This window comes from Crinia signifera, chromosome 4 (assembly GCF_055691185.1).
Source record: "Crinia signifera chromosome 4, ASM5569118v1, whole genome shotgun sequence".
NCBI lineage: Eukaryota > Metazoa > Chordata > Amphibia > Anura > Myobatrachidae > Crinia > Crinia signifera.
In genome coordinates, this window is record NC_139220.1 from 277,238,912 (window position 1) to 277,265,768 (window position 26,857).

The window sequence follows — 26,857 nt, forward strand, 5'->3', positions numbered from 1 at the left end:
ATGGGAGGAAAATGATTGAATGTTTTCTCTCCGCTCCGGTCGCATGCGTAGGGAAGGGTTCTCGCATGCCAGCATTCAGAGGGGAGGCAGGTGGAGCTGACCTGTTCGCTAGCAAACAGATCTGAATCAGGCCCAATGTGTAGCTAATCAGAGCATTAGAATGTTAACAGGAACACAGAGTATTTCAGCTCAGAAATTCCAGTCCGTCCATGTGCTGGTAAGTGTGGAGTGGGAAAGTCTAGGGCTCTAGGCCAACATGCAGATTACCTAAATGTTCTAGCAGTACAGTTCAGTGATGTAAGGAACAAAGCGCCATAATGATTAATTAAAGCGAGACCAGGATATCAGGAAACTCCTTACAGCGATAAGAGCTGATGCAAAACCCAAGTAATACATAAGCTTCACGTAGCTCGGTCGTGTCTCAGTTGCGCAATACTTACTTTTTCTGAAGATATGCCGCAACCTGCGACCTTTTAAAGCCATCCAGATGGAACAGTTTCACTGCCAGACAGCGAGCTGCTTCGGCATCCTGAGTGATGGCCACAGTGTCCACGTAGGTCACCTCTTCTGAGCTGTGGAGTGAATATAGATTTCCATAGCGTTACATTTTGCAATGGTCAGCGAGTATACGTACATGGTCACCCTGGTGTCATTTATCTCACCCAGAAGTCTCAAAATCCGTGGACACGTCATCACTCTGGTCTATGACAATTTCCGGGATGCTCTGCTGTGACCTCATAGGCAGCTCTTCTGTTCTGCTCTCAGACTCATCTGTGATTATCTCCCAGGAATCCCCAAGTGATCTCATATGCAATTCCTCAGTCCCGTCCTCCGATGGGAACCGTCTGGCCACATGTTCTTTGCCTTGGCAACCCTGGCAGAACAGATGTGTTCCTTCATCATGGGCAGAGCAAAGCCCAAGATGTAGGTCTTGGTCATGGCATAATAGGAGTAGGCTTCCGTCACCTGGCTGCTCCTGTATTTGGGAAGAGTATGAATCGTCTTTGGAAGTCGGGGAAAGTGGGAGTTTGTGCTCAGATTCCTCATCTGCTAGTAACAATGTCCATAAATGAGGTTCTGAAAACAGTAACCCTTCATCTTCCACAGCTGCCTCCTGGCACGGAGCTATAAAGAGAGACAGAAACCTCACATTACCATTTAACTGTAACACGATCTACACAAGAGGCCTACTCATGTCATTCCCTCTACAGTCCAGGACCCTCCGCGGGCCAACAACTCTGCTCCGACCTGGGCCCAGATTCACCGAGCACCAAACATTGATACAGTGGAGAGTGATAAACAACCAACCATGCAGCCCCTAACTGTCATGTTAGTATGGGTTTACAGTGACAGTAAGGAGCTGGTAGGCTGGTTGTTTATCACTCGCCACTTTATCACTTTGAAGCTTGGTGCATCTGGCCCCTGGAATTACAGGAATAACAGAATTTAGTGTTCATTCTAGCACCCGCTATATTTGAAAACCCATGCAGTTCATCTTCCCTGCCTGGGGTGTCGCTGTCTGCTGTGGTGTTTCTAGCACAGGTCTGGTTTGCATATCAGTGCTGATATACAGACCACACTGTGCTAGAACCTCTACAGCAGACAGCGACACCCCAGGCAGGGAAGATGAACTGCATGGGTTTACAGATATAGCGGGTGCTAGAATGAACACTAGAATTGCTCCGGAGTGGCAGATACAGCAATGTGATATATTTATACAATCGCTCTATAGTTAATAGTAATTTAATTTTACAATTTATATACAATTATGAGGAAATCACTATTATATTGTCAGAAAAGAGTCTCCCTGACCCCAAATGGCCACAGCCTGTCAATCAGGCTGCGGATTAGGGGGCACGGCGTGCAGTCCTTCCGCTATTGGGTTTATACACAAACCATTCCTGAATCAGGCCCTATTCTAAGAAATGCTTGTGTGCTGTTTATTTATAATACAAGAATATTCCCCCAAACGGTATACGGTTGTTAGGTCGACACATAGAATTTTGACATGCATTGGATCGACCACAGAAGGTCGATACATGAAACAGGTCGGTGTCTAAGGTTGACAGGGTTGGAAAATCGACACAAGCATTAGGTTGACAATGGATAGGTTGACCATCAAAATGTTGACATGTGCTGACAGGTGGTATTTCACGCCCTACCATCCACTAGGGCGTGGAGGCAGAACAGAATAATGTGCCGAGCGTATTGAGGCACCGTGCGTGAAGCGTGGCTCCCTGCACTCGCCATGCTAATACCCACGGTGCACTGTGTCGACCATGTCAACATTCCAGACAAAAAAAGAGTGAAAAACGCATGTCGACCTAGTCATTGTCAACCTAAGGCGTGTGTCGGCCTTCCAGCCATAAAGAGCACATGCAGATGAATCATACACAAAACATTTCCAGGCTTTAAAAAAAATATCTTTTAAGAGCACCAATAACTGTTCCTACAATGAGTGACAGGAATGCAGCCCAGAACGCGTACAGCAGGACACACCCATATCATTCCTCACTATGAGCAATGGCCGATGAATCTAAGAGGAAGCACATTTCCAGGAAGATAATGCTCAGCGCCTGCAATTACTGTGCGATTATATTTCTGAGGTAACTACAAGGTCAGGGCAGGCTGTCCAGCTACTTCTACTGTAAAGAAGCAGCAATTCCACCTACACAGTATGTGCCTCTTAGCAGAGGCAGATTTAGACCTCATTGGGCCCTAGACAAGATACCAGTTTGGGGCCCTCCTTAAACAATCCATAGCACTATATTTTGGTTGCATATTGCAAACAACACAGTCTACAGATAAATGCACAGTTGCTACGAGTAATTTCTACTCTTGTACAAGGTTTGATAAATCTCCCCCACAGTGACTGTACTTGATTAGAGCGGTGGTTTCTCTGTTTTATGCATTTGCTCTACCCATGGTCCTTTTTAAAAGCAAACCATTGGTTGCTGTTTTATTACTAAGGGGGTATTCAACTCTGTCAGTTTTGTTTTGGTTTGTGCAAAGTTTCACCCAAACACAGCTCTATATGCCGAAGGATAAATGAGGCAATTGCGATGGGCATTTTCTGGAAGATCTAGTTTTACAGTGCAGTGAATGAGAACACAGTGCAAGCAGCTGCGTTCTCTGACTCAGAGTACTTAAGTATGAAAAACACAGGCTGGTGCAAGTGTCAGTGGTGAGAGGGATGATACACGCAATATGGCACATTTCCAACTGCTGGCAGACTTGCCATCCAATACTGACCCTGCTTGCTGTCACAGCTCGCAAAAGTCATTGAATACACCCCAATATAGTAGAAATTGAATCACAGTGTTACATCTGGCATTCAATTTGATATGCCGTTCGATTCGATTTCTACTATATAGTCTTGCCTGACAAGACTATTTTTCTTTTCGATTTCCACGATATGTGAACGCACATTGGGATCGAATCTGCATCGAATGCTGCTAAATTTGTAATCGAAATTTGATTTCAATTCGACTTCTATTCAATATTGCTTCTATAAGCAAAATCGAATAGAAAACTAGTGCATATCTCACCGTGTTGTACCCTCAATAAGGAAAGTCTCACTTACAGATATCAGGCACTTCCGGAGACACGATGCAGGCAGTCACGTTGCTCGAAGCATCTTCTGCACAAGCGAAGGCCTGAAAGAGGTGGATTGAGGACATTACTTCAACAGTAAACAATCATTATTTATTAACAGTTTTTTATACAACACAGCAGGTTCCGTTGTGCTTCACAATAAGATGATAGGGATAAAACAAACTGGGTAGTTACAGACAGTCAAATGGCCCTGCTATTGCATAATGGTCCACCAGATTGCAAACGATGCTTGGTGGGCTTAAACAGAAACCTTGATGTGATTATTTAAAGCTGCTGACCCCTAGTGGTGGAGGTTTATCAAGCAACATCTGATTCACTCCCTTCCAAAAAGAAACCACTTGATAACTTTATGTTTATTATATTGTTGCAGAGTTTTCTACACATTGGTTCGGTTTACCATTGTTTTGCCATCTTGGAATACTACCGTATCAAGAGGATCTGTCTGAAACCCTGTGCAAAATTTCAATCTCCAAGGAAGCAACAATTGTAGCGCTTGTTTTCTGTCAATATTCTGTCTTTTTTTTTTTTTGTAAATATGGTGACCCAGCATAGTAAGCCAGGGGGTCAGGTGGAAAATAAGAGCGCAAATAAGTGAGCAAGTTTGTGCTGTACAGTAAAGGGGCATACACACATGGGGGGTTATTCTAGTCCATTCTTTCTGACAAAATCCTTCTTAGATGGACAAAACCATGTGCACTGCGGGTGGGGCAGATGTAACATGTGCAGAGAGAATTAGATTTGGGTGGGGTTTTTCTTCAAAGTGAGATCTATATTGAAGTGTAAAATCATGCAGTCAGTATTTTCCCTGCACAGAAACAAAATAACTCACCCAAATCTAATTCTCTCTGCACATGTTACATCTGCCCCCCTGCAGTGCACATGGTTTTGTCCATCTAAGAAGGATTTTGTCAGAAAGAATGAACTAGAATAAACCCCATAGAGATGTGTGCTAAGCTATTTTGCTAAGCTATTTAGAGTAGGCGATTTCCCTGTGCCCAGATCTCCCATGGGGAGCACATACACACACAGAGATTTGTGCTAAGCGATTTTGCTAAGCAATTTTACTTAAGCAAAAAAAAGCCGGGTAGTGGTTCAGAATGAGACATTGCGATCAGTATCTCTCATTCTGCACACACAGAGATTTTACAGTCACTTGCTAATCAATTTGACTAGATTTTGACTGCATGCACTGACTCGAGAGAATTAATCTCTCTGGGCATACACATGGAGAGATCTGTGCTTACTTTCTAAGCAACCTAGTCAGATTGATTAGAAAATAGCACAAAATCACTCCAGTTGTATGCCCCTTAGGATGTAATTGTATGGGAAAGGTTTATGAAGGTAATGTGGGCAGTTCTGGAATCTGATAAACTTGCATTAAGAGGTGAGTTTTCAGGGAACGCTTGAAGGATTGGAGAATGTAGGAAATGCTTATCGTGCATGGGAGGGCATTCCAAAGAATGGGTGCAGCCCAAAGAAGGTCCTGCAATCATAAATGGGAGCAGATAATGCGTGCAGATGAGATTATTTTGGTTTCAGTGCATGCTGCCCGAGAGAGAGAGATGATATTTAGCCATTGCGCAGGCCATGATCGTGTACTGTACATAGTATTGCTCCAGAACTCTGTGGGATCTTCTGTTTGGATGCGCGTAATGCGACCCCCTCTCTTGCGACCCCAGTTAAATCATCCTAGCCTACTGCTGATGTCTCCCCCTTGACCAGCTCCACTGGGAATGCTATTATTGAAAGATCTCCCTTGCAGCCCGGAGCCCCCCTTGCAGAGGGCTCCACAGCAAATATCCCTGCTGTGCTGTATCGGTATGGGCACCTCCACAAACAGCTATCGAAATCAATAGCTGCAGGTGTTGAAAAGGGTCAGTGTTATGGACCGTTCATACATTACTCATGCATATTGGAGTGCTAGATTGTAGATATGAGCGCTGATAATGAGCATCACTGCAATTTTTCACATAAAGTGGTATCCGCGCAGATAATGCGGAAACCACTTCTCTCCCACACTTTCTTTATGTACTAAGCCTTGGAAAGTAATAAAGTGGAGGCTGACAAAGTACCAACCAACTGGCTCCTAACTGCCATGGCACATGCAGTCTTAGAAAAAATGAGAGGAACAGGTTGGTAGTTCCTCTCCTCCGCTTAGTACATATACCCCTAGACACCAAAGTACAGGCCAATGAGCTCCTAACTGCCATGTTACAGGCTGCACTTGAAAAATGATAACTAATACCATGTTCTCATTGCCAGGTTTTTGGCTCTACAGACCCCATCCATACTGCACCTTAGACCTGGGAATTCCCGTGTCTGCCCCATTCACACTGCTTCCCCTGGTCTGCCTGCCATCAAGTGTGTGCAATCTAAGAGCAGCTTTGGTTGGCTGTTGAAAAAGCAGCTTTGAGCAATGCACGGAGATTGCTTTTTTGCATCTTGTGAGTAAAACTCGGGTCTAGCCTTTTCACACTGCAATACACCCGTGTATTACCCATAAAAAACCTGCGTGTAATTCCCGGGGCATTACACCTGGGAATTTCACTCACACTGAGACAGGACACAGGAAATTACTGCTTGTCCTGGCAAAAACTTGCGGCAGTGAGAATGAGGTAGAAGAATGGCTGGTAGTTTCTCTGCACACTGCATTTCTCTCCAAGGCTGAAGCTGGATACACTGGAGCGATGTCAGACCGATTTGCCATTTTGGTAATGACAAATAGTCTACATTGCTCAGTGTGTGCGGGCGACGGAGTGCTCCGGCAGGGACTAGCGACAGATGCTTGGTTTGATGCACATCGCTAGCACCCTTATTTATGCTAATGTAGGGCGGAACATGATCATTCTGTCCTTCATTTACTTGTCCCAGTGTGTAAGCTCTATCTGGGCTCAAGGGCATTTGTTCCGATGTTGGAATGAATACCCATTACTCCAGTGAATACCCAAACTTAGTCCAAGGGAGCTGTGTCTGCCACCGTAATGGCTTATGCCCAGATTATTTTATATACAGTCATCCCCTTATATTTATATTATACAAATACAAAAGTAAATCCATTTTACACAATTGTACATTATAACTATCCTTGGCAGAATGGACTGTGCACAGCCCTGGCCACTGGTTTGTACAATATAGAATGTCAGTATAGACACTGGACACAGTTACCATACTTATTATTTTGCTAAGATACCTGGGGTGCAGTCAGCGTCCGAGTGTGCGGGACGGGATAGGCGAAATGGGATATTTGGTCTACAGCAAGTTGGTCGACACCATTAGGTCGACATGGGGATAGGTCTACATGGTTCTAGGTTGACAGGTCATAAGGTCGCAACAAGCATTAGGTCGACATGGGGTTTTTCACTGTTTTTTAACCTGAATGTCGACAAAGTGGACACAGTTTGAAGTGCAAACTCGCTGCGCTCGCAATGCTGCACTTGGCACACTATTTTAATCTCCCACCACGCCCTAGTGGATAGTAGGGCATGAAATACCGCCTGTTGGCACATGTCGCCTAAAAAAAACCAGTGAAAAACCCCATGTCGACCTTTTGACTGTCGACCTAAAGCCATGTTGACCAACATGCTGTAGAGACAATGACCGTATCCCGGATAGGCTGCGTGAAGGGTGAGTTTTGGGTTAGGCTGCAGGAGGTGGGTTTAGTTTTATTTATTTATGTACAGATTCTTATATAGTGCAGCAGATTCCGTTGCGCTTTACAATTGTAGACAGTGATACAACAAACTGGGTAACAGACAGACTTGGAGGTAGGAGAGCCCTGCTGCAAGCTTACAATGCACAGAAGGGGGGTGGGGGGGGTTAGGTTTAGGTGGTGGGGTGCAGGGCTTAGGCAGTAGCAGGGAAGGTTAAGGTCAGGCTGCTAGAAGGGAGGGTTAGGGGCTAGGTAAGTATACTTACCTGACCCATCTGCATCCCCTCTTCAGGGGTCATCCATATGTACCCAATGACACTTGTATACTGTGTGTGATGGAGTCTGATGCCCCTTTCCCACTGCAGGCTTTACACGGTAAAATGCCATTTTTTTAGCCTTTTTAAACGGCTAGAGCTGCAGTGGGAAAGCTCCAGGTTGCTTTACCCGGGTAACAAATACCGGTATTTGTTAACCGGGTAAAAAGCAGTGTTTTACCCGTGTAAGAGCCGTTTTTTTGGCAATGGGAAAGGGTTTTAAAAACGGTATTTAGAAATAATAATAAAGGTTAAGAACATGATTGGTGCATGTGATGTTTTTAATGACAGGCAAGGTTTACTAGAGAGTTTAAACGTGTTGCTTTGTGGTTTACACAGGTAAGTGTGAATGGGACATTTACTGCTTTTAAACGGTAAATTACCGTTTAAAAGCTGCAGTGGGAAAGGGTCTTTGTGGCTCTTACCCGGGTAAAGACCCATTTAAAAAAAACGGGTCTTTACCCGGGTAGGCAGTGGGAAAGCAGCATGACACGGGGCAGAACAGAACTTGTATTGGAAAAAATCTGTGACTGCTACATTGTAGCACTTCCTGTACGGATTCAGAGACGCCATAGCACACAGATATAAAAAGCTCTTATACACATTTATCAGCACCGACTACTTCTGTGTCCTATGCGCATTTTTGGCAAACAAACTAGCAAGACCCTCACTCAGCCTGGCGTGCCAACAGCGGCTATGTGTGTAGGTCCTCTCTCCTACCTGTGCATATATTATATGAATTAATCAGAGTATTATAGCTACAGTACAGGCTTTTCCCAGCTTCATTCTATCAAACCTAATGGCAAATGCATAAGGTTTACAGACTGTGGGTATAAGATTGCGCATTTGTGGGTCAGATATAAACCAGCCCCATAGGCTGCTGGTGGGACTGTACACAGCTCGCGTATTGCTACATGTATTAGCATTATTGTAAAGCTCATTTTTGGGTATACAATTTTGGATGCACACAATTCTCATTGGCTCGATAAGCACCGAAAATCGCTGCAACGCCGTCCCCCGGCCCGGCCGAATGCGTGCCCGCCCCTGCATCACCTCAGTACCATGCGACCAACACATCCCCCCGCATGCGGTCACTAGCAGGAGAAATCATTCGATGGTCGCCGACCATCGAATGATTTCTCCTGCCTTTGGAAAGAAGTCAGTCTGAACTGACTTTTATTCAGGGTTGCCGACTTTAAGATTCTCCTCTCCGGGAGAAGCCCGGAGAGGAGAGTTTCAGCAGCCGCTCAGGGGCGGGGCTTACGAGTGACATCACTAAGCCCCGCCCATGCTGGTAAAGCAGGGAATTCACGGATCTCCGTGGGGGGGGGGGGGGGGGGCCTAAAATTACGCAATTGTGTCGTTTTAGCTCCGCCCCCTCCTCTGAGACCCGAGGATTGCGGCATTTTAATGCCACGATCCGGGGGACAGCGGGGGTCCCCCCTGAATCCGGGAGGGTTGCCCACCCTTCCGGGGGGGGGGCCGGGATGGGGTCCCGATTTTCCTCCCAAAATCTCTGAAAACGGGGCAGGTGCCAACCGCCCCGGCAGGCATCCGCCCAGCTGCATGCCCATGGGAACGCCCAATCGTTTTCTTTCATGGGGACACCCATAAAATGCCCATGGTCCAGCCCTGTTCCTGCCCCCCCCCCCGCATACGCAGACCAAATTCGGCCACATCCGATCATTATAGAACCGCCCCCTAAATCCCAGCATCAGCCCCTGTGTGATTAGATGGGCAGCTTAGGCACTAGATGGATGAAGCAGTGACAAGGGAGAAGTGAGCCAGAGGAGAAGTGGCCCATGGCAACCAATCAGCTGCTCTGTATAATCTTATGTTATGCAAATTATTCTCCTCCATTATCAGCGCTTCATACATCTACCCCTAAATGACAGGATGTGCAGAAAAACCACGAGACAATATATTTATTCTGCTTGGGGATTAGTCACGAGTCTCATTTATACAGTTCAGAGATCAGGTCCGTTATAAACTAGAATTACCAACACAACAAAACAAGTTACACTTTCCCCTCTGTCCAAACAATGCAAAGGTCAGGGATGAGCAGAGAGCGTCCCTTAATTAATTAATTAATTAATTAACAGTTTCTTATATAGTGTACACATATTCCAAAGGGATTTACAGAGAATATTTGAACACACCAGAAGCCAACTCTTTCCTTCCCGTGGGTATGGATCATTGGATAGCAGCAACTAGGTCGACAAGCATTAGGTCGACATGGCTGAATGTCGACATTGGGTAGGTTGACAGGGTCATTAGGTTGACACAAGCATTAGGCCGACATTGGGAATGTCAACAGTCAAAAGGTGGACATGGACACTGAAACATAGCACCGCGTCCCCTTGCATGGCTCGCTGTTGGCACATGTGGACTCAAAAAAAAAAAAAAAAAGAGCGAAAAACCCCATATCGACCTTTTGACTGTTGACCTTCCCCGTGTTGAACTAATGCTTGTGTTGACCTAATGACACTGTCGACATAACCCATGTCAACCCTTTCTTTTTTAGCCGACAGCAGTATTTCATGCCCTACATCAACTAGGGTGTGTTGGGAGAATAAAATAGTGTGCCGAGCGTAGGATGGCACTGTGCCCGAAGCATGGCGAGTGCAGCGAGCCATGCGAGGGGACGCGGTACACTTAGGTGTCCATGTCCACATTCGGGACAAAACCTTGTCGACCTTTTGACTGTCTACCTTCCCTTGTGTCGACATCCTCTTGTTGACATTCAGACCTTGGGTGTGTCGACCATTGATAGGCATAGGCCTAGACATTGTAGATCTAATATATCATAACATTTGCAGCCTAACCCTCTCTCTCGTGCCAATACCTAGCCCTCCCCTCTCCCGCAGCTTAACCCTAACCCTGCCCTGCATACTTCCCATCAAGATGCCAACACTCTGGATCCTGGTGCCAATCACATGACCAGTGTTGGGGTTCCGGCACCTCTATTTCGACTCCTGGCATACCGACCGCCAGTATGCAACTGCATCCCCTCTGAGTGCAATGTGTAAACATTTCGGGGTACGCAAGTCTGAAGGACAGAGTCTGTGCAGAACCCATCTTACCATCATGAGTGGTTGCACCAACAAATTAATGTGGATTACATTTCACAGCAAAGCCGGACAACTGGATATAAAATACATTCAAATCAATCTAAATCAAGGCCAAAGTGCGTTAATGGCTACTGAAGGGCAGCTGCATGCAGGAATTAGAAGCATATACAGCCGGGCACTGCTTCCATACATTTACAGTAAGTAAATGGTGACCTCCGTCAGTCAACATGGAAGCAAGGCATTGTCTATTCAACAATAGCATTAACAACAGGCTGACCTACTTCAATTGCTGCATAAATTATATGAAACTACCCATTAGTTAATGCTAATGAATGCCAGCAACAAAAAAAAGAATGCATATTTATAACCATTTCCTGTGTATTACACCCAATCACTAACTGTATACAAGTGTGCCACGTACCTCCTGGGTATACTGCAGACTGTCAGTAAGATGCCACTTCCTGGTCCTGGCAGACATTGCCCTTTTCTCCTCCCACTCATCCTCGTATATCTGGAGCTCTTCCAGCGATTCTTCACGTGTCATCTGATGCCAAACAACTTTTCCTGTACCGGTTCTATTGCTATCCCAGATACTATGTGGTAACAGCGGCTCATTATCCGGAGTCTCTATCCTGTGACTAGTGCAAAGTCCATCTACACTGACCAGTGCAGGATCAGATGGCTGCATGCGGTCATCCATAAGGTATGAAGGTTTGGAGTTATTAAATAAAGGATTATCACAGAATAAGCGCTCATCTTCCACCTCCGAGTAAAAAGTGTCATCACTCTCCTGGTCCTCTTCCTGCTCTTGATGTTGATTTTCCCTTAAAGCATCATTAAATACAACGTAAGGCGGGCTTGTCTCAGACTGGGGCTCTCTGGTTCTGGCGCGACCGGTGTCGGATATATCGATCTGATCCTGAAGGTCCAGAACACACAGCTGAACCTGGAGTAAACTGCCTAAGAAAACATCCTGGGCTGAGTTGCCCTTTGCCATGGGATTGACCGGGTGTCTGGAATTGGGGGCTTTGGGTAACGACCTCTCGAAGTCAGGGAATATTTTGTTTTGTAGGCTGGAATAAGCTTTGTCCGTGCAATAGGCCTCCCCATTAGTACCTGAAATAAAACCAACTTTTTTGGTCCCTTCTTGATCTCTATGGCCATGAGTAAAGAACCTGAACCTCTCGGGGTTCGAAGGACCTGCGGCTAAACGGCCATGATCCAACGGTGGCGACAGATTAAGATGTGAAGAAGAGGAGGAAAACTCACGTTCCTCCCAAACCCTAGAAAACGTACCATGTCCTCTATCAGGACTAACATAATATATAGGCAAGAGGTCATCATCCACCGAGAGCTGCTGCTTTTCCATTTCACCCCTTTCATTTGTCTTTGGGGGTTTCTGGTCTTGTAAAGAAAACACTGAATCCTAAAGGTCCTCCCCTGGGAAACTCCATGTTACCAAAGGCTCAGTAAAACCAGTGCTTCATAGAGAGGATCATATTCCTTAACATCTGCCCTGGAAAATACAGGAGAGTAGGTATACTTTAATTGTTGATTTTTTGGATATCAAAACACATCAAGCCGTTCAGTTATACCCCTTTCACACTTGCAAACATATCCCGGGTTTTTGCACATGAACACGCATCAACCCGGGATTTAGCTCAGTGTGAAAGGGTCTTGTCACCCTGACCTGGGTAGATTCTGGAATAGACACGGGATGCGGTGAGTGTGAACGGGTATTCAGGGTCAGCGTGACCCAGATCCCGTTCACTGCAGTGAAAATGCGCCACTGGGAGGTGCTGACATCTCCCAGCGCCGCCCCGGCCAAGCCTCCAGATGACGCCACCCGCCCGACTTCATTCTGGGTCGGGTGGCCAGTGTGATAGCACTTGCAAACCGGGTCGCACCCGGAACTTAGAACCCGGTTTGCAAGTGTGAAAGGAATATAAGATTTCCCGGCATTCAAAATGCCTACAAGCATTGGCAGACAGTCAATATACCCATGAAGTCTACTATGGGTAAATCAAATGGATGTAATGAGATGAAGGAAGGTGCATAAAGAATTTATTAATAAAATAAGTGCATGCAAAACAAACTTGATTGTCCCGGCAAATACATGTATGTGTTATGCCCCAAATGGCATATCTTAGTCCATAAACTGCAGATGTTGTAAGGGGATACTGTGGTGAGAGGGGCTGGCGTCCCGTCCCCTCTCAGTGCACAATTCCCTCTCAGCACTCACGGTTTTGGGGTCAAGTTTTTCATACAGGTCCCACGTAGCTTATCGGTCCCACGATGCCACTCTTGTGGTTGAGTGGGGTGTCTCTGGGCGTATGCTTGTATTTCAGCGGGGTGGGTGAGTTTCACTGGGGTTTGCGCACGGAGTGGGTTTCACCTTCAAGGCTGTTAACTACCACGGCGGACGACTCGCAGGGCTCCTGGTGGGGAGTTCCTCCGTTCGCCGCTCGTTATAGCCCAGACCTTTCTTGCTAGTGTCCCCAGATCCGGCCTCCCAGACGACTGTTGGTGACGTCATCCATCGGCGCCCCGCAGACGGAGCGAGAAGGCCGGAGAACGCCGGGACACAGTCGTCTGGGAGGCCGGATCTGGGGACACTAGCAAGAAAGGTCTGGGCTATAACGAGCGGCGAACGGAGGAACTCCCCACCAGGAGCCCTGCGAGTCGTCCGCCGTGGTAGTTAACAGCCTTGAAGGTGAAACCCACTCCGTGCGCAAACCCCAGTGAAACTCACCCACCCCGCTGAAATACAAGCATACGCCCAGAGACACCCCACTCAACCACAAGAGTGGCATCGTGGGACCGATAAGCTACGTGGGACCTGTATGAAAAACTTGACCCCAAAACCGTGAGTGCTGAGAGGGAATTGTGCACTGAGAGGGGACGGGACGCCAGCCCCTCTCACCACAGTATCCCCTTACAACATCTGCAGTTTATGGACTAAGATATGCCATTTGGGGCATAACACATACATGTATTTGCCGGGACAATCAAGTTTGTTTTGCATGCACTTATTTTATTAATAAATTCTTTATGCACCTTCCTTCATCTCATTACATCCATTTGATTTACCCATAGTAGACTTCAGGCAGGCAGCGCCAGAATTTGCAAACTATTTCAGTATACCCAGGGGGCTGGGGAATCCCCCCTCTTTTTGGCAGCGCCTCAAAGCACAGGTTGAGCGCAATAACCATCCTCGAACCTAGTCAATATACCCATGTTTAAAATACTGCATTCATTATCCCGACATGGTCAAACTGCCGGCATTTAAAATGTCCACATGTCAAAAAATCAACATGCTGTTATTTTATTTGGGTGTCTCTGTTGACATGGAAACCATATAAGTGTCTTGGTTCCCGTCGTGTGGCGCACTGCATTCCTCAAGCTTCAGGCATGGTGCCCACTTGGATCATGAAGTAAGATCAAGAGCGGTTTCAAAAGAAAAAAAAATCACGAAAAACCCATGTCAACAGTGTAAATGTCGGCATTTGGACCATGTCTGCATAGTGAATGTCGGTATTTTGAACATGTTGACTTTTTTTGACTGCCTGACTATTGTTGTTGCCTGACTATTGTTGTTGGTCTTTTGTAAACGGACTGCACCCGGTTCATATTTTGCCATTGAATGTTTATTTTGTGCATACATATCTCAATAAAGTTTAAGAAATAAACAAACGAACTAAACAAAAAAACATAAACACACAAAATAACCAGAGAAACCTTAAAAGTAAAGCCACTACGTGATAAAAATGTACATTAAAGTCTAAAATACAAATATGAAATAAATGCTATCATTATGCTTAAGTAAAAACCAGAAAACACTACAGCAAATGGATAGAATAAGTACTAGGCCACTTCCCTTTGGACTTCTGTAAATATGACAAGACCCACACACTGTGTGCAACAGACTCACCACAGAAGAGAGTCTGCTCTTAGCTTGTATCCCTAGGCACCTGTCACTTCTGCCTAAACTTGTTGCCGCTGCTCCCGCACCCTGGATGATGGGAGCACTTGCTAAACTGGAAACCCCTGCCATGTAAAAGCATGGTTTATTTCTTGTGTTGAGACCTACAGCCTTGGAGCCATGTTAGTGGGGAGTGACTATTGCCTGTCATGGAGAATATTATATTTTATAAGCATTATGCGGCACATGTATATCAACACTTCTTACACAATCAGACAAAGATTCAGTGCTGAAGGGGCAGACAAACAGCAGATGGCTGGGAAGCAATGATGAGCAGAACAGCTGGCAACATAGAGAATGTCTGAACTGCTGCATACATACATACATACACACACACACACACACACACACACACACACACACACACACACACACATCACCCTGACAGTGCAAAAACCATCAAGCACAAAATACAAATACAATTTAGGACTACAACTCTCATTGGAATTGATGCAAAGATAAAGGCAGTGGGGTTGGACCTGCCTTTTATACATGTTCACAGCCATATTCACTCAGGACAAAAATACTTGCATTTTACAACTTGTCAGAGCTGGGTGTTCATGTTTTGGGGATGAAAGCAACATAAAAGTTTTCACACAAAACATTACAGATCTAATAAAAGAGTCCTGGTCCCTTCATTCTCGTGACTTGTTCCAACCATGAATGAAGCTACACCATATGGTAGTGTAAGTAAGAGACCGGAGGAAGAGTTTTATTTAATGAAAGCAATACTATTACATTGATAGGAGCGGTCTATCATGGAATATTTTCTATGCACACAAATTAATCTGTATTTCATATTGTGATTCTGTGTGTAGCAACTCAGTTTATGGAGAAACAACAAGGCAACCATGGAGCATGGGCAACTCTACTGGAAGACAAAAAGTCTTTCCTTATCACTGCAGACAACACTTACCAGACATCTGTGTCCAAGTGACAACCTTAGGCCAAAAGAGAATGTATTCCGCAAGAGACAATAAAAGGGTTTACGCATGCCTGTACATAATGGAGGCTCTCACTGTTGCATGGGGAAAGAAGTATGACATAGAATTATTTGCCTCACAGAGGGAGGGCCAGATGTACTAAACTCGAAAAGTGATAAAATGGAAAGTGATAAACCACCAGCTCCTACCTGCCATGTCACAGGCTGTGTTTGAAAAATGACAGGTAGGAGCTGATTGGTTGGTGGCTTATCACTCCCCATTTTATCATTTTTCAGGGCTTTTTCAGTTACGCTTCACTTTATAACTTTTGGAATGAACAGCCAATCAGCTTCTAACTGCCATGCTACAGGCTGTGTTTGGAAAATGACAGTTCAGAGCTGACTGGCTTAGTTTATCGCTCTCCACTTTTTGAACTTTAGTACATCTGGCCCAAACCGTTTAATTACAGCTCCCTACCTAACCGTTCACAGCCCCCAAGCCACAACACTGCATCGGTCCCTCTCCTCAATCTCCCATCTGCCAAGAACATGAACCGAGTGTGCTCAAACATATCCAAAAGTTAGGAGGAAGAGGCACCAATTTGTTTTTTTTTAAGGTTGGGCCAACAAGGAAATCATGACCATCAATGAACAAATCAATCACTGATCAAAATGTTACAGAGCAAATATATTACCACCAGCTTATGCCCCTGAGATGAGTTGCCCACTGGCTGTTTGTGCCATACCCACCCATCCCTACTGCCACACAAGGATACAGCCTATCCACTTGTGCTACCACAAGATTACCGTACAGCAATATGACCTTTATATCTTTTGGTCTCAGAATCTCTCATAGCTATGCAGAGATGCATATATGTTAGCTGCAGTAGCAGCGCAGTATGCAGAGATGCGTATGTTAGGTGCAGTGGCAGCGCAGTATGCAGAGATGTGTATGTTAGGTGCAGTGGCAGCGCAGTATGCAGAGATGCGTATGTTAGCTGCAGTGGCAGCGCAGTATGCAGAGATGTGTATGTTAGGTGCAGTGGCAGCGCAGTATGCAGAGATGTGTATGTTAGGTGCAGTGGCAGCACAGTATGCAGAGATGCTTATGTTAGGTGCAGTGGCAGCGCAGTATGCAGAGATGCGTATGTTAGCTGCAGTGGCAGCGCAGTGTGCAGAGATGTGTATGTTAGGTGCAGTGGCAGCACAGTATGCAGAGATGCGTATATGTTAGCTGCAGTGGCAGCGCAGTTTGCAGAGATGCGTATGTTAGCTGCAGTGGCAGTGCAGTATGCAGAGATGTGTATGTTAGGTGCAGTGGCAGCACAGTATGCAGAGATGCTTATGTTAGGTGCAGTGGCAGCACAGTATGCAGAGATGCATGTTAGCTGCAGTCGCAGCGCAGTATGCAGAGATGCATATATGTTAGCTGCAGTGGCAGCACAGTATGCAGAGATGTATCTGATCGCGACCCGTACCCACTTCAATGGTCATTTACAGATCCTACCTGCTGCAGGTAGGATCTGCAAAATTACCTAACGACCCGTGCATCGGATCGGGTTCTGATCTGAAATGTCCCAAAATATGCCCAAATACAATCGGTCCAGATTATATCTAACTTGGGTCCTTTTGTGCCAAATCGTTCTGGTGTGTACCCTACATTAGAATCAGGCGCACACTGTTCCAATGATGTGAAGTGAAGCTGATCACCAGCAAGAGAAAAAGTAAGCTAGCAGCGACCTCACACTATATAAACCCTAATAAAAATAATAATAATAATAAAGAAAGACAGAACCTTCACAAAAGAAAAAAGGTGTCAAACTTCCGGTTTGGCAGGTGGACAGATAAAAGGTTCAGAAATGCAGCTTTCATCTATGCAACACAGAGCTGTCCTGCCCAGACTGACAGGAAAGCCTCAGCAGACCTCATGTTTTAAATACTGTATCTATCATTACCCATGCAAATCCGCAACGCCAGCGTGCAGGTGTGCACCAATAGAAACTGGTATGCTGTACTGTATGCCAGCTTTCCTTCGCACCAAACACAGTGAACCACGATCATTCGTGACAGGCGGCTTCAACCATCTCATGGAGAGGGTGGTGCAGCATGCTGGGAATTGTAGTTTTACCAAAAAAATGTACTATGAGATAATGTAGTTTGACACCCTTGCCCTCATTTGTGGGTATTTTTAGGGTGATATTTGGCAGAATTTGAACTTCGATAATCATATTTTACTGGTGGTTCTAGTAAATTGGTACATCGAAAAAGGCAACGATAAGGCAATCACACCATCTTGGCTCTGAATCATTTGTTTCTGAATAAACATTTAGGTACTTGTTTCCTAGCACGGCCACAATCGGTGGGATCGTGTACCTTTAAGTTAAGGTACACGATCCCAACAATGGACCCGATTTCCTTTGAAATCAGGTCCACTTTGCCGGCAAAGGTAAAAAAATCGGGGGCATCGCGTCGGTCGGGACCATTAACATTGGTCCCGACGCGACCGACGCGATGCCCCCAATTTTGCCATAGGCTTCAATGTTAAAATATTTTTTAACATTGAAATCGTGAGCATCGCGTCGGTCTTGTGCCATTATAATGGCACAAGATGAGATGGACTTGATTAAGTCCATCTCACATTGAAAAAATTTGAAAAATGTGAAATGGGACAATAAGACCCATTTCACATTATATATGGCCCCGTCGTCACCCCACGATAGACGCCAACCCAAAGCGTGGCGAGCGCAGCGAGCCCGCGAGGGGCGGCGGTGCGCATCCTCCGACCTTTTCATTCCCCTACTATCCACGTCGGCATGGAGTTGAGAATATATAGTGTGGCGAGCGCAGCGAGCCACCGAGCCCGAAGCGTGGCGAGCGCAGCGTGCCCCGCGAGGGGACGCGTATACCTGTGAAGTTATACGCGTGCGCTCGCCACGCTTCGGGCTCGGTGGCTTGCTGCGCTCGCCACACTATATATTCTCAACTCCATGCCGACAAGGATAGTAGGGGAATGAAAAGGTCGGAGGACGCGCACCGCCGCCGCTCGCCACGCTTCGTGTTGTAAATCGGTGTGGCCGTGCTAGGAAACAAGTACCAACATTTAAAACAAAGCTGTATCATTCAGGTCTCTAAAACAGCAGTTGTCACATATGTGTAAAATACAATTAAACAAGCAGCAACCCACCCACATGTTGCCCTCTACAAACCAAGGGCCAGATGCACTAAGCTTCAAAAGTGATCAAATGAAGAGTGATAAACATCCAGCCAATCAGCTACACCTGCAGGATAGGATGGCAGGACCTCCACCACCAACATAGCATAAAGCAGGCAGCAAGCAATACAGCGTGCGAAAGCTGGTTCTATACACACGCGGGGGAGATGCAGCTTACCTCAGGAAATGTCACTGCCTGAAGGAAGGTGGCCTCAGAGTCCAGCGCTGGTATCTAAACATTAACACACACACACAAACACACATGGAACCCACCAGTGACAGTTCTGTTGCACACTTCCTTCCTGTAAGAACGTGCAGCAAGTGCAGACAGTGGGAGGAAAGCCCACACCTCTAATACTCTTGTCCCCACACACCCTGCTGAAGCGTCTGTGGCTTTGCAGTCAGCATAAGTTGCATTTCTACAGCTGTGGAAGGAGTGTAACTTCCACAGCTGGTATAAAAAAAGAACGTGGTCATTGTGAAGGAGCCAGAAAAACAGTCTACAGCCTGTGTCACAGTCTATCCCAGTTACACATGACCTGCTAATGGGACAGAAGCATAGAGGATCAGATCTGTCATCATCACACTGACAGGAAAACAGATCACCTCAAGGGAAGTGCGTCAGGAGACGACGCACACTCTCCTGCCAGGTACAGGAAGTCTATGAAGTTACACAAAGCGCACAGCGCAACCGACATCACATTTCCACACAGCCTCTCTACTGCCAGTATACTCAGTGACACGACAAAACATAAGACCTTTCCCGGAAAATCCACTCACCCTGGAAAATATGAAATTGGCAGTATTAAGGACAAGGTTTGCAATGGAAGCAACATTTTAGCCGACTGTATCCACTTGTTACCAATATACATATCTACTATAAAATAAGAGAAATACAAAATTGTTACTTTATAAAAAAAAAAATTCAATATAAATATATATATTTTTTACACATACACACAAACAGTTAAGCCAGGGATTTTCACATGTGATATAAAATACTATGAAAGAGTACGCACAACTTTTTACTCTGAAACTTGCAAAACGCCAAAATACCACATATCACGCGTGAACATTTGGGAGACTAAAACAACCTAAAAAAAAAAAAAAAAAACTAAAACCACAACCCCACCAAAACGGTGCACCCACAGCGCAAATAAATATATCAATTTATAAAAAAATAAAAAGTTTTTTTTTCAATGTTCCCCAAAAATAAAGCTTGCACAGGTCTGAAGTGAGCTTTCATCTTAAGCAGCACACAGCGCTAATAAAGCAATAAAAGAACAATGCCGTACTCCCCATATGAAGTCATCACCCTTCACAAGATAGTACTTAAGTGCAGGTGTTGAAGGAATTTTAATTCCTGCACCCATCCATCATCAAAGCATGTTCTGGAGAGCAGCATAATAGCAAATAAAACACTTTGCAGTCAGATTTTACGAATGTGCAGTTTTCGGCCTCTGAAGTACCACTACATCTGAGGTGCATTGTCTTGGTAGGACAGTAGTCACACCTGTCAAGCTATGGGAGTGTCTATACATACACGTGTGTGTTACGGTTACAAGAGCTCCTTTCATACTGGATCAGGTTAAGCCTTTCCTTTAAAGAAGTGACAATTATCATGTTGTAAAGTCTGAGTCAGATCCTGGCTCTCATGCACATTCCTAACCTGTAGGAGCTTCTGTCAGCGGCTTTGACTCACTCTGTAATTTCAAATAAGCAAATAGGCTGAAAATAGCAGTGTCCTCCTACCTCAGAGATCACTCAGCCATTGTTCTTGTCCAGTACTTTCCCTGAATGGAGGAATGCTGATGCAGCAGTGGGAGGCTTAGAAAGTCCAAAGATGTGAGGCCAGGGGTGAGAGAGTGACGTGGACAGCTGGGACGCAGGTGGTGAGAGGTTGTTCTGCACAGGCTTGTGGGCAGGAAGCTAGCACACGCTCTGCGGATCTTGACAAACAGGCTCCAGTCCAGGCACAATCTTCAGGGTAAAAGGGAAGTAGCATGTGGCTTTTCTATTAGATGTCAAAATAATGAGATCCTATGTGGGCTGCTAAGTACACGGTTTTAAAACAGAATACGGTTATTAGGTCGCCCTAATAAGTTTGACATGCATTGCGCCGACCACTGAAGGTCGACAGGCCATAGGTTGACATGATTTTTTCCTTTTTTTTTTTGAGCTGACAGGCGGTATTAGAGAAACATAGAATGTGATGGCAGATAAGAACCACTTGGCCCATCTAGTCTGCCCCCTTTTTATACATGTTACCTCAAACCATATTTGATCCTTTTTTTTGTAAGGATATCAATATGCCTATCCCAACAATGTTTAAATTGTACTACTGTATTTGCCTCTACCACCTCTGATGGGAGGCTATTCCACTTATCTACTACTCTTTCTGTGAAGTAATTCTTCCTCACATTTCCCCTGAATCTTCCTCCCTCTAGTGTCAGTGCATGGCCTCGTGTTCTGTTGCTCCTCTTCCTGTGAAGAATGTCTCCCACCTGCACCTTGTTACAGCCCTTGATATATTTGAAAGTTTCTATCATGTCCCCCCTTTCCCTTCTCTGCTCTAAAGTATACATATTAAGATCTTTTAGTCTTTCCTGGTATGTTTTGTGGGAAGCGGTACATCTGTCAGAACAGACTTAGGTCTACAGTTATTAGGTCGACCCCGAGGTCGACATGGCTCAAGGTCAACATGAGTTTTTCACTGTTTTTTTTACCCGAATGTCGACACAGTCGACATGGACACAGTTGGAGTCAAACCTCAGCCCCTCGCTTCGCTTGCTATGCTTTGGGCACGGTGCCTCGCTGCGCTCGGCACACTATTTTATTCTCCCCCCATGCCCTAGTGGATGGTAGGGCATGAAATACCGCCTGTCGGCACATGTCGGCTCAAAAAAACAGTGAAAAACTAATGTCGACCTAAAACCATGTCGACCTTGAGTCATGTCGACCTTCCGGGTCGACCTAAGTCTGGTCTGACAGATGACCGTTTCCCGTTTTGTGATGTAGGCCATGCACCATTTTAGTTGCCCTTCTTTGTACAGTCTCTAATGTATTTATATCCTTCTGGAGATATGGCCTCCAGAACTGAACTCAGTACTCTAGATGAGGCCGTACCAATGACCTATACAGTGGCATTATTCTGTCTTTCTACTGCTGATACCTCTCCCTATGCAACCAAGCATCTGACTTGCCTTCTTCATTGCTTTGTTACATTGCCACCCTGCCTTTAAGTCCCCTGAAATAGTGACACCTATAGTGACAATATTTCATGCCCTACCATCCACTACGGAGTGGCGGGAGAAGAAAATAGTGTGCCAACGATGGGAGGCGGTACACTTACTTAGACGTGTCCATGTTGACTGTGTTGAAAAAAGGTGAAAACTCATGTTCACCTTTGCCCGTCAGCCTTCCCATTGTCGCCCTAATGCTTGTGCCGACCATTTGAGCCAGTCAACCTTACCCATGCGGACCTATTTACCTTTAGTGGTTGACCCAATGCATGTCGACCCAATGACCCATAGCCTTTAAGACAGAACTTTCAAAGAGCAAGTAATACACTAGCACACACTACTCAATACAAAGCAAATCTGTTTATTATACAGATATAAATATACACTGGAAACAGCCACAGCACATATCTATAACAGAACATGTAGTTTCCCCTTTTGTCCAGTGCTGTAGTGGGAAGGTGACAATAGGTCATCACACAGGCATAGAACAGGGTCTGGAGAACAAGAATCTATTTGTATGATAAACACAAAATTTTCACATCCTGAAATTAAAAGTGAATACAAATATCTTATTTTTCCTGTTTAAAGCCCTTTTCTGCTGCAGGTGCGAGTAGCAGGCTGCAACTTTATATAGTCCGGCTGGAGAGGTCAATCTGCATTGACCCAATGAAAAGTGGCTACTGATCATCATGGAAACAATGCCGGACCAGCAATGCACCTCCAATTCTACCTTTACCCCATTGCCACGGTCAGACTGCAAGACGCTTATCAGCGGTTTATTTTATTTAATTCTAAACAATGCTGGCACCAAACTGTTACCAGAAATAGGACTTACACTGGAAAGTCTGAAGGTGAACAGAGATAAATCTTTACTGAATAAAATCCACTAAATCAACTAAATAGGGTCCAATTCAGACCCATTCGCTCGGCTGCTAACTAGCAGCACGAGAGATTATGGAATGGCCGTGCATGGTCCACAGAGCGAATGCGCGCCATGCATGCGAACAAAGCCAGTGATGGATAGCCAAAGCTGGCTGTTCTTAATGTGATTGACAGCTGGGGGGCATTTGTAGGCGGCACCCCAGCGTTTATTGAGAGTGTCGCCTATAAACGCAGGTGGGCCTGGCCGTGGGGAGGTAGGGCTGCTGAGGTCAGCAGTTGACTCTATCCAGCATTTTGCCTATTAGCATAGGAAAACATTGGTCTATACGGATCGCTTTGTCGCACTTACAGCGATTTTGTTTCGCTGGGACAATGTAAGGACCTTGATGTATGCTATGTGCCACCAGAGTGAGCAAGCACAGGTAAAATGTAATAATGAAAATGTCCTTTCACTGATAATAATTTGGTATGAGGGAAAAGTTTTATGTAGAGATGGTAACAAACGGACAGCAATGGCTAAGGACAATTGGACATAAAGAAGTTAATCACATTCTTAACATAGAAACAGAATTTGAGGGCAGGTGATAACCTCTTGGCCTATCTAGTCTGCCCTTTTTTTTTTATCCATTTAGTTACATTGATTTGTAAGGAAATTATTACGCCTATCCCAAGCATGTTTAAATGGCACTATTGTCTGCTTATACTCTACCACCTCTGATGGGAAGCTACTCCACCAAACCTCTACCATTTCTGTAACGGGCAGAACTGAATTGCTTCCTTGATCATACACACACCAATGAAGGTCCGGCGCCTAAATGGTGGTCTGTTCAATGACATGCAATAACGATACCTGGCTTCTGTGGTTAGTCCAACTCTGGATTAAAATTACATTAATGCTGGCCACACATCAGACCAACTTTCCTCCAACCATCCAACGAGATGCTTGGATGGAATAAAAATATGGTACTGAATGGTAGCAAAGGACAATCAGAAGTGTGCTCACAAACCCAGGAAAATGGATAAAAACTTTCAGTCAAATTGTTTAAAACAAACAGGTTCAACTACAGGACCGTGTCTGAGTGACAGTTTTTGTCCTTTTCCAGATTTTGGGAGCAAATTTCTGAAGTAAATATTACATTTGCACCCATCCAGTACCATATTTTATTCCATCCAAGCAACTAGTTGGATGGTTGGAGGAAAGTTGGTCTGATGTGTGGCCAGCATAAGGAACAGCAATGAACAATGATTTACGGAATCTCAGGACACTACTGCATGCTGGGCCATCATGACTAGCCTCTGTAATCTGTACACAATACACACTAATGGTGAGTTTTGGACAACTTTTGCATGTTACAATCATACAGCTGTAGGCCCTCACGTGAATAGCCAAGCATATCAAATGTAACATTTACATACTATTTATTATTTATTTTTTATTTACTTACAGTTTTTTATATAGTGCACACTATATTCTGCCGCACTTTACAGAGAATATTTGAACATTCACATCAGTCTCTGCCCCAGTGGAGCTTACAATCTATATTCCCTACAACATGTACATGCACAAAGACATTCTAGGGTTAATTTGTTGTGAGTCAATTAGCCTACCAGTATATTTTGGGGGACGGACGACAGCATTGCATTGCGCAGCGCTATGCAAAGCCGTCCTGAAAGCCGCTCATCTGCTGGTATTACCAGCAGATGAGCGGCTTTCCCGGCGATGTTTCGGGAGCGTGCAGCAGCGCTCACCGCTCATCGCTGGGGCATACAGACTAGGCGGCTTTGAGCTGAAAGCCGATCAAACCTGCTGTTTTTAGCTCAAAGTTGCCCAGTGTGTACGGGCCTTTACACCATCCGTACTGCCCTAAATTAGCATCAATACACTTACATTTCTCCCCAAGCCCAGCGCATTTAAGGGCCACATGTTCAGCTTGGACAAAATAACTTCCTGTTTTGTTACAGACACAAGTTTGAAAAAAAAAAAAAATATTATAATATGTCAAGTCAAATATATATTATACCCACACATTAACACATTGTAACTTCCGGTGTGTACAGAGCTTTAATGTGCCAAGAAACCAGAGCTTACACTGCCTGCTATTTGCATGGCATTATAGTTAATTAAAAGTTAATTATAGTTATAATCCAATGAAATTATAGCATTGGGTTTCGCAAAGCTACAATACACAGGCACACAAAATAATTGATCGGACACTTCTATAATAAAATCGAACTATATTTAGATGTACAAGAAAAAAAAACTTTTTTAGAGGGTGAACGAAGCTTCACAGCTGATTGGATCAGCTTCTATTCTAAGCTTTGAAAATGACTTAATAACAGTTCTACTTTCCCCTATTGTAACCACCAGAAGCACACAGTACAGAGACAGCCAGCGGGCAGTCCACTCCCTCCCCGCACCAAGATCAGCTTCCTGTCAGTGCAGTTTCCTGTTTGTGTCTCACAATATAACTGTACAGTAAAAATAATAAGCCTACTCACACTTTGCGTTATAAGCCTCGATGGCATTTATTTAATAATTGTTTTTGACCGCTTTAATAGGTTTCATAGTAAATATCAATAAAATGATGTTAGACAAGGGCAACAGTTGTCAAAACTGCAAGTTTCATACATGAAGCACACAGGCAAAATACATAAAATACTAGAAGGTGCATTGGGACAGGTAAGGTATTGGAGAGGGTAAAACATCCGCTGACAGGCCGTCTTTCAGGTAACCTATGACTTCTAGATCGTGCAATATTCTGAGCACACAGCTACGCATAAGAACCCCATTTCTTCTTGCATATTACATAGACAAGTACACATATACCTTCATGGTCAAAACAAAATCATGGGAGCTGCTAATATTTAAGAGATACGGCCAATCAATCAATTCACCAAGATCCAGAACCTCTCTCAGACACCAACATTTATGACAATATAGTTGTTAGTGGGCTGACTGGCTGTATTCTCATAGCTATTGGCTCACCCTATACAGGTTGAGTATCCCTTATCCAAAATGCTCGGGACCAGGAGAATTTTGGATAACGGATTATTCCGTATTTTGGAATATTTTAATATTTCAATGATGTATTTTGAAGTATCTTGCATTTATGCTGTATAAACACATAATATACACACAAATATATTTTATTACTACATAAAATACACACAAATATATTTTAATTGTTCAAAAAACAAGGTTTCAAAACGTGAAACAAAATGTGTGTACTATCTCAGCACTGAATTTGAATGCCAAGCAATCATTGTCTTGCACATATATAGTGCCAGTTACATATCATGTCCCCAGTAGTGCTGTTACATATGTCCCCAGTGAGTTTTTAGCAAAAAAAAAATTTTTTTTCACTTTCTGGAATGTCCGTATTTCGGAATAATTCGGATAACGGATATTCGGATACGGGATACTCGACCTGTACCAGGGATTCCCAAACTCGGTTCTCAAGGCACCCGAATAATGCAAGTTTTATGGATATTACCCATGCTTCTGCACAGATGGCATGATCAATCTGACTGAGGTACTAATTAAGCCACCTGTGTTTAAGCACGGATATCCTTCAAATCTGGACTCTCAAGGAGCTGCAGGGAGAGTTCAAGGGAAATCACAGGTCCATTTGGAATTGACCCCTTGTCGCTAAAAAAGGTTAATCCAAAAACCCCTGTAGTCAATGCATGGGTCATCTCATGCATTGTGCTGCACATCAGATGGTCTGATCCCACTTGTGACAGCATACAGGTGAATGTGGTGGGTATAACATGCTGCTGCACACAGGATCGACCGAAATATCATACCATCGGTCCTCGGGTCACCTGGGATACACATCATCCTGATGTGCGTCCAATCTAAGACATCTCAGGGCTTTCCTTGTTTGCTTTGTATTTCTGCGCAGTTATCCCCTGCTGCCTGATCCGCTGATGCTGCTTTCCCACTGCAGACCCGTTTTAAGTTACAGG

The 26,857-nt window shown here is 44.7% G+C and overlaps 1 protein-coding gene across 7 annotated transcripts in view; it reads right to left on the reverse strand.

The window, feature by feature from the left end:
• The window catches only part of PSD4 (pleckstrin and Sec7 domain containing 4), a 65,463-nt gene that overhangs the window by 13,405 nt on the left and 25,201 nt on the right, over positions 1–26,857 (reverse strand). For 2 of the 7 annotated variants that reach the window (XM_083184660.1, XM_083184656.1), the window contains exons 2-5: positions 11,071–12,165; positions 3,584–3,656; positions 663–1,125; positions 441–572 (exon numbers count right to left, since the gene is read on the reverse strand). In XM_083184660.1, the coding sequence (XP_083040786.1) occupies positions 441–572; positions 663–1,125; positions 3,584–3,656; positions 11,071–12,018 (1,616 nt within the window). In that variant the 5' untranslated portion in view covers positions 12,019–12,165. Of the gene's footprint in view, positions 1–440; positions 573–662; positions 1,126–3,583; positions 3,657–11,070; positions 12,166–18,942; positions 19,340–20,516; positions 20,724–26,695; positions 26,717–26,857 lie in introns of those variants that run through there. The other 5 variants (XM_083184661.1, XM_083184657.1, XM_083184659.1 and 2 more) reach the window with 5 other exon arrangements.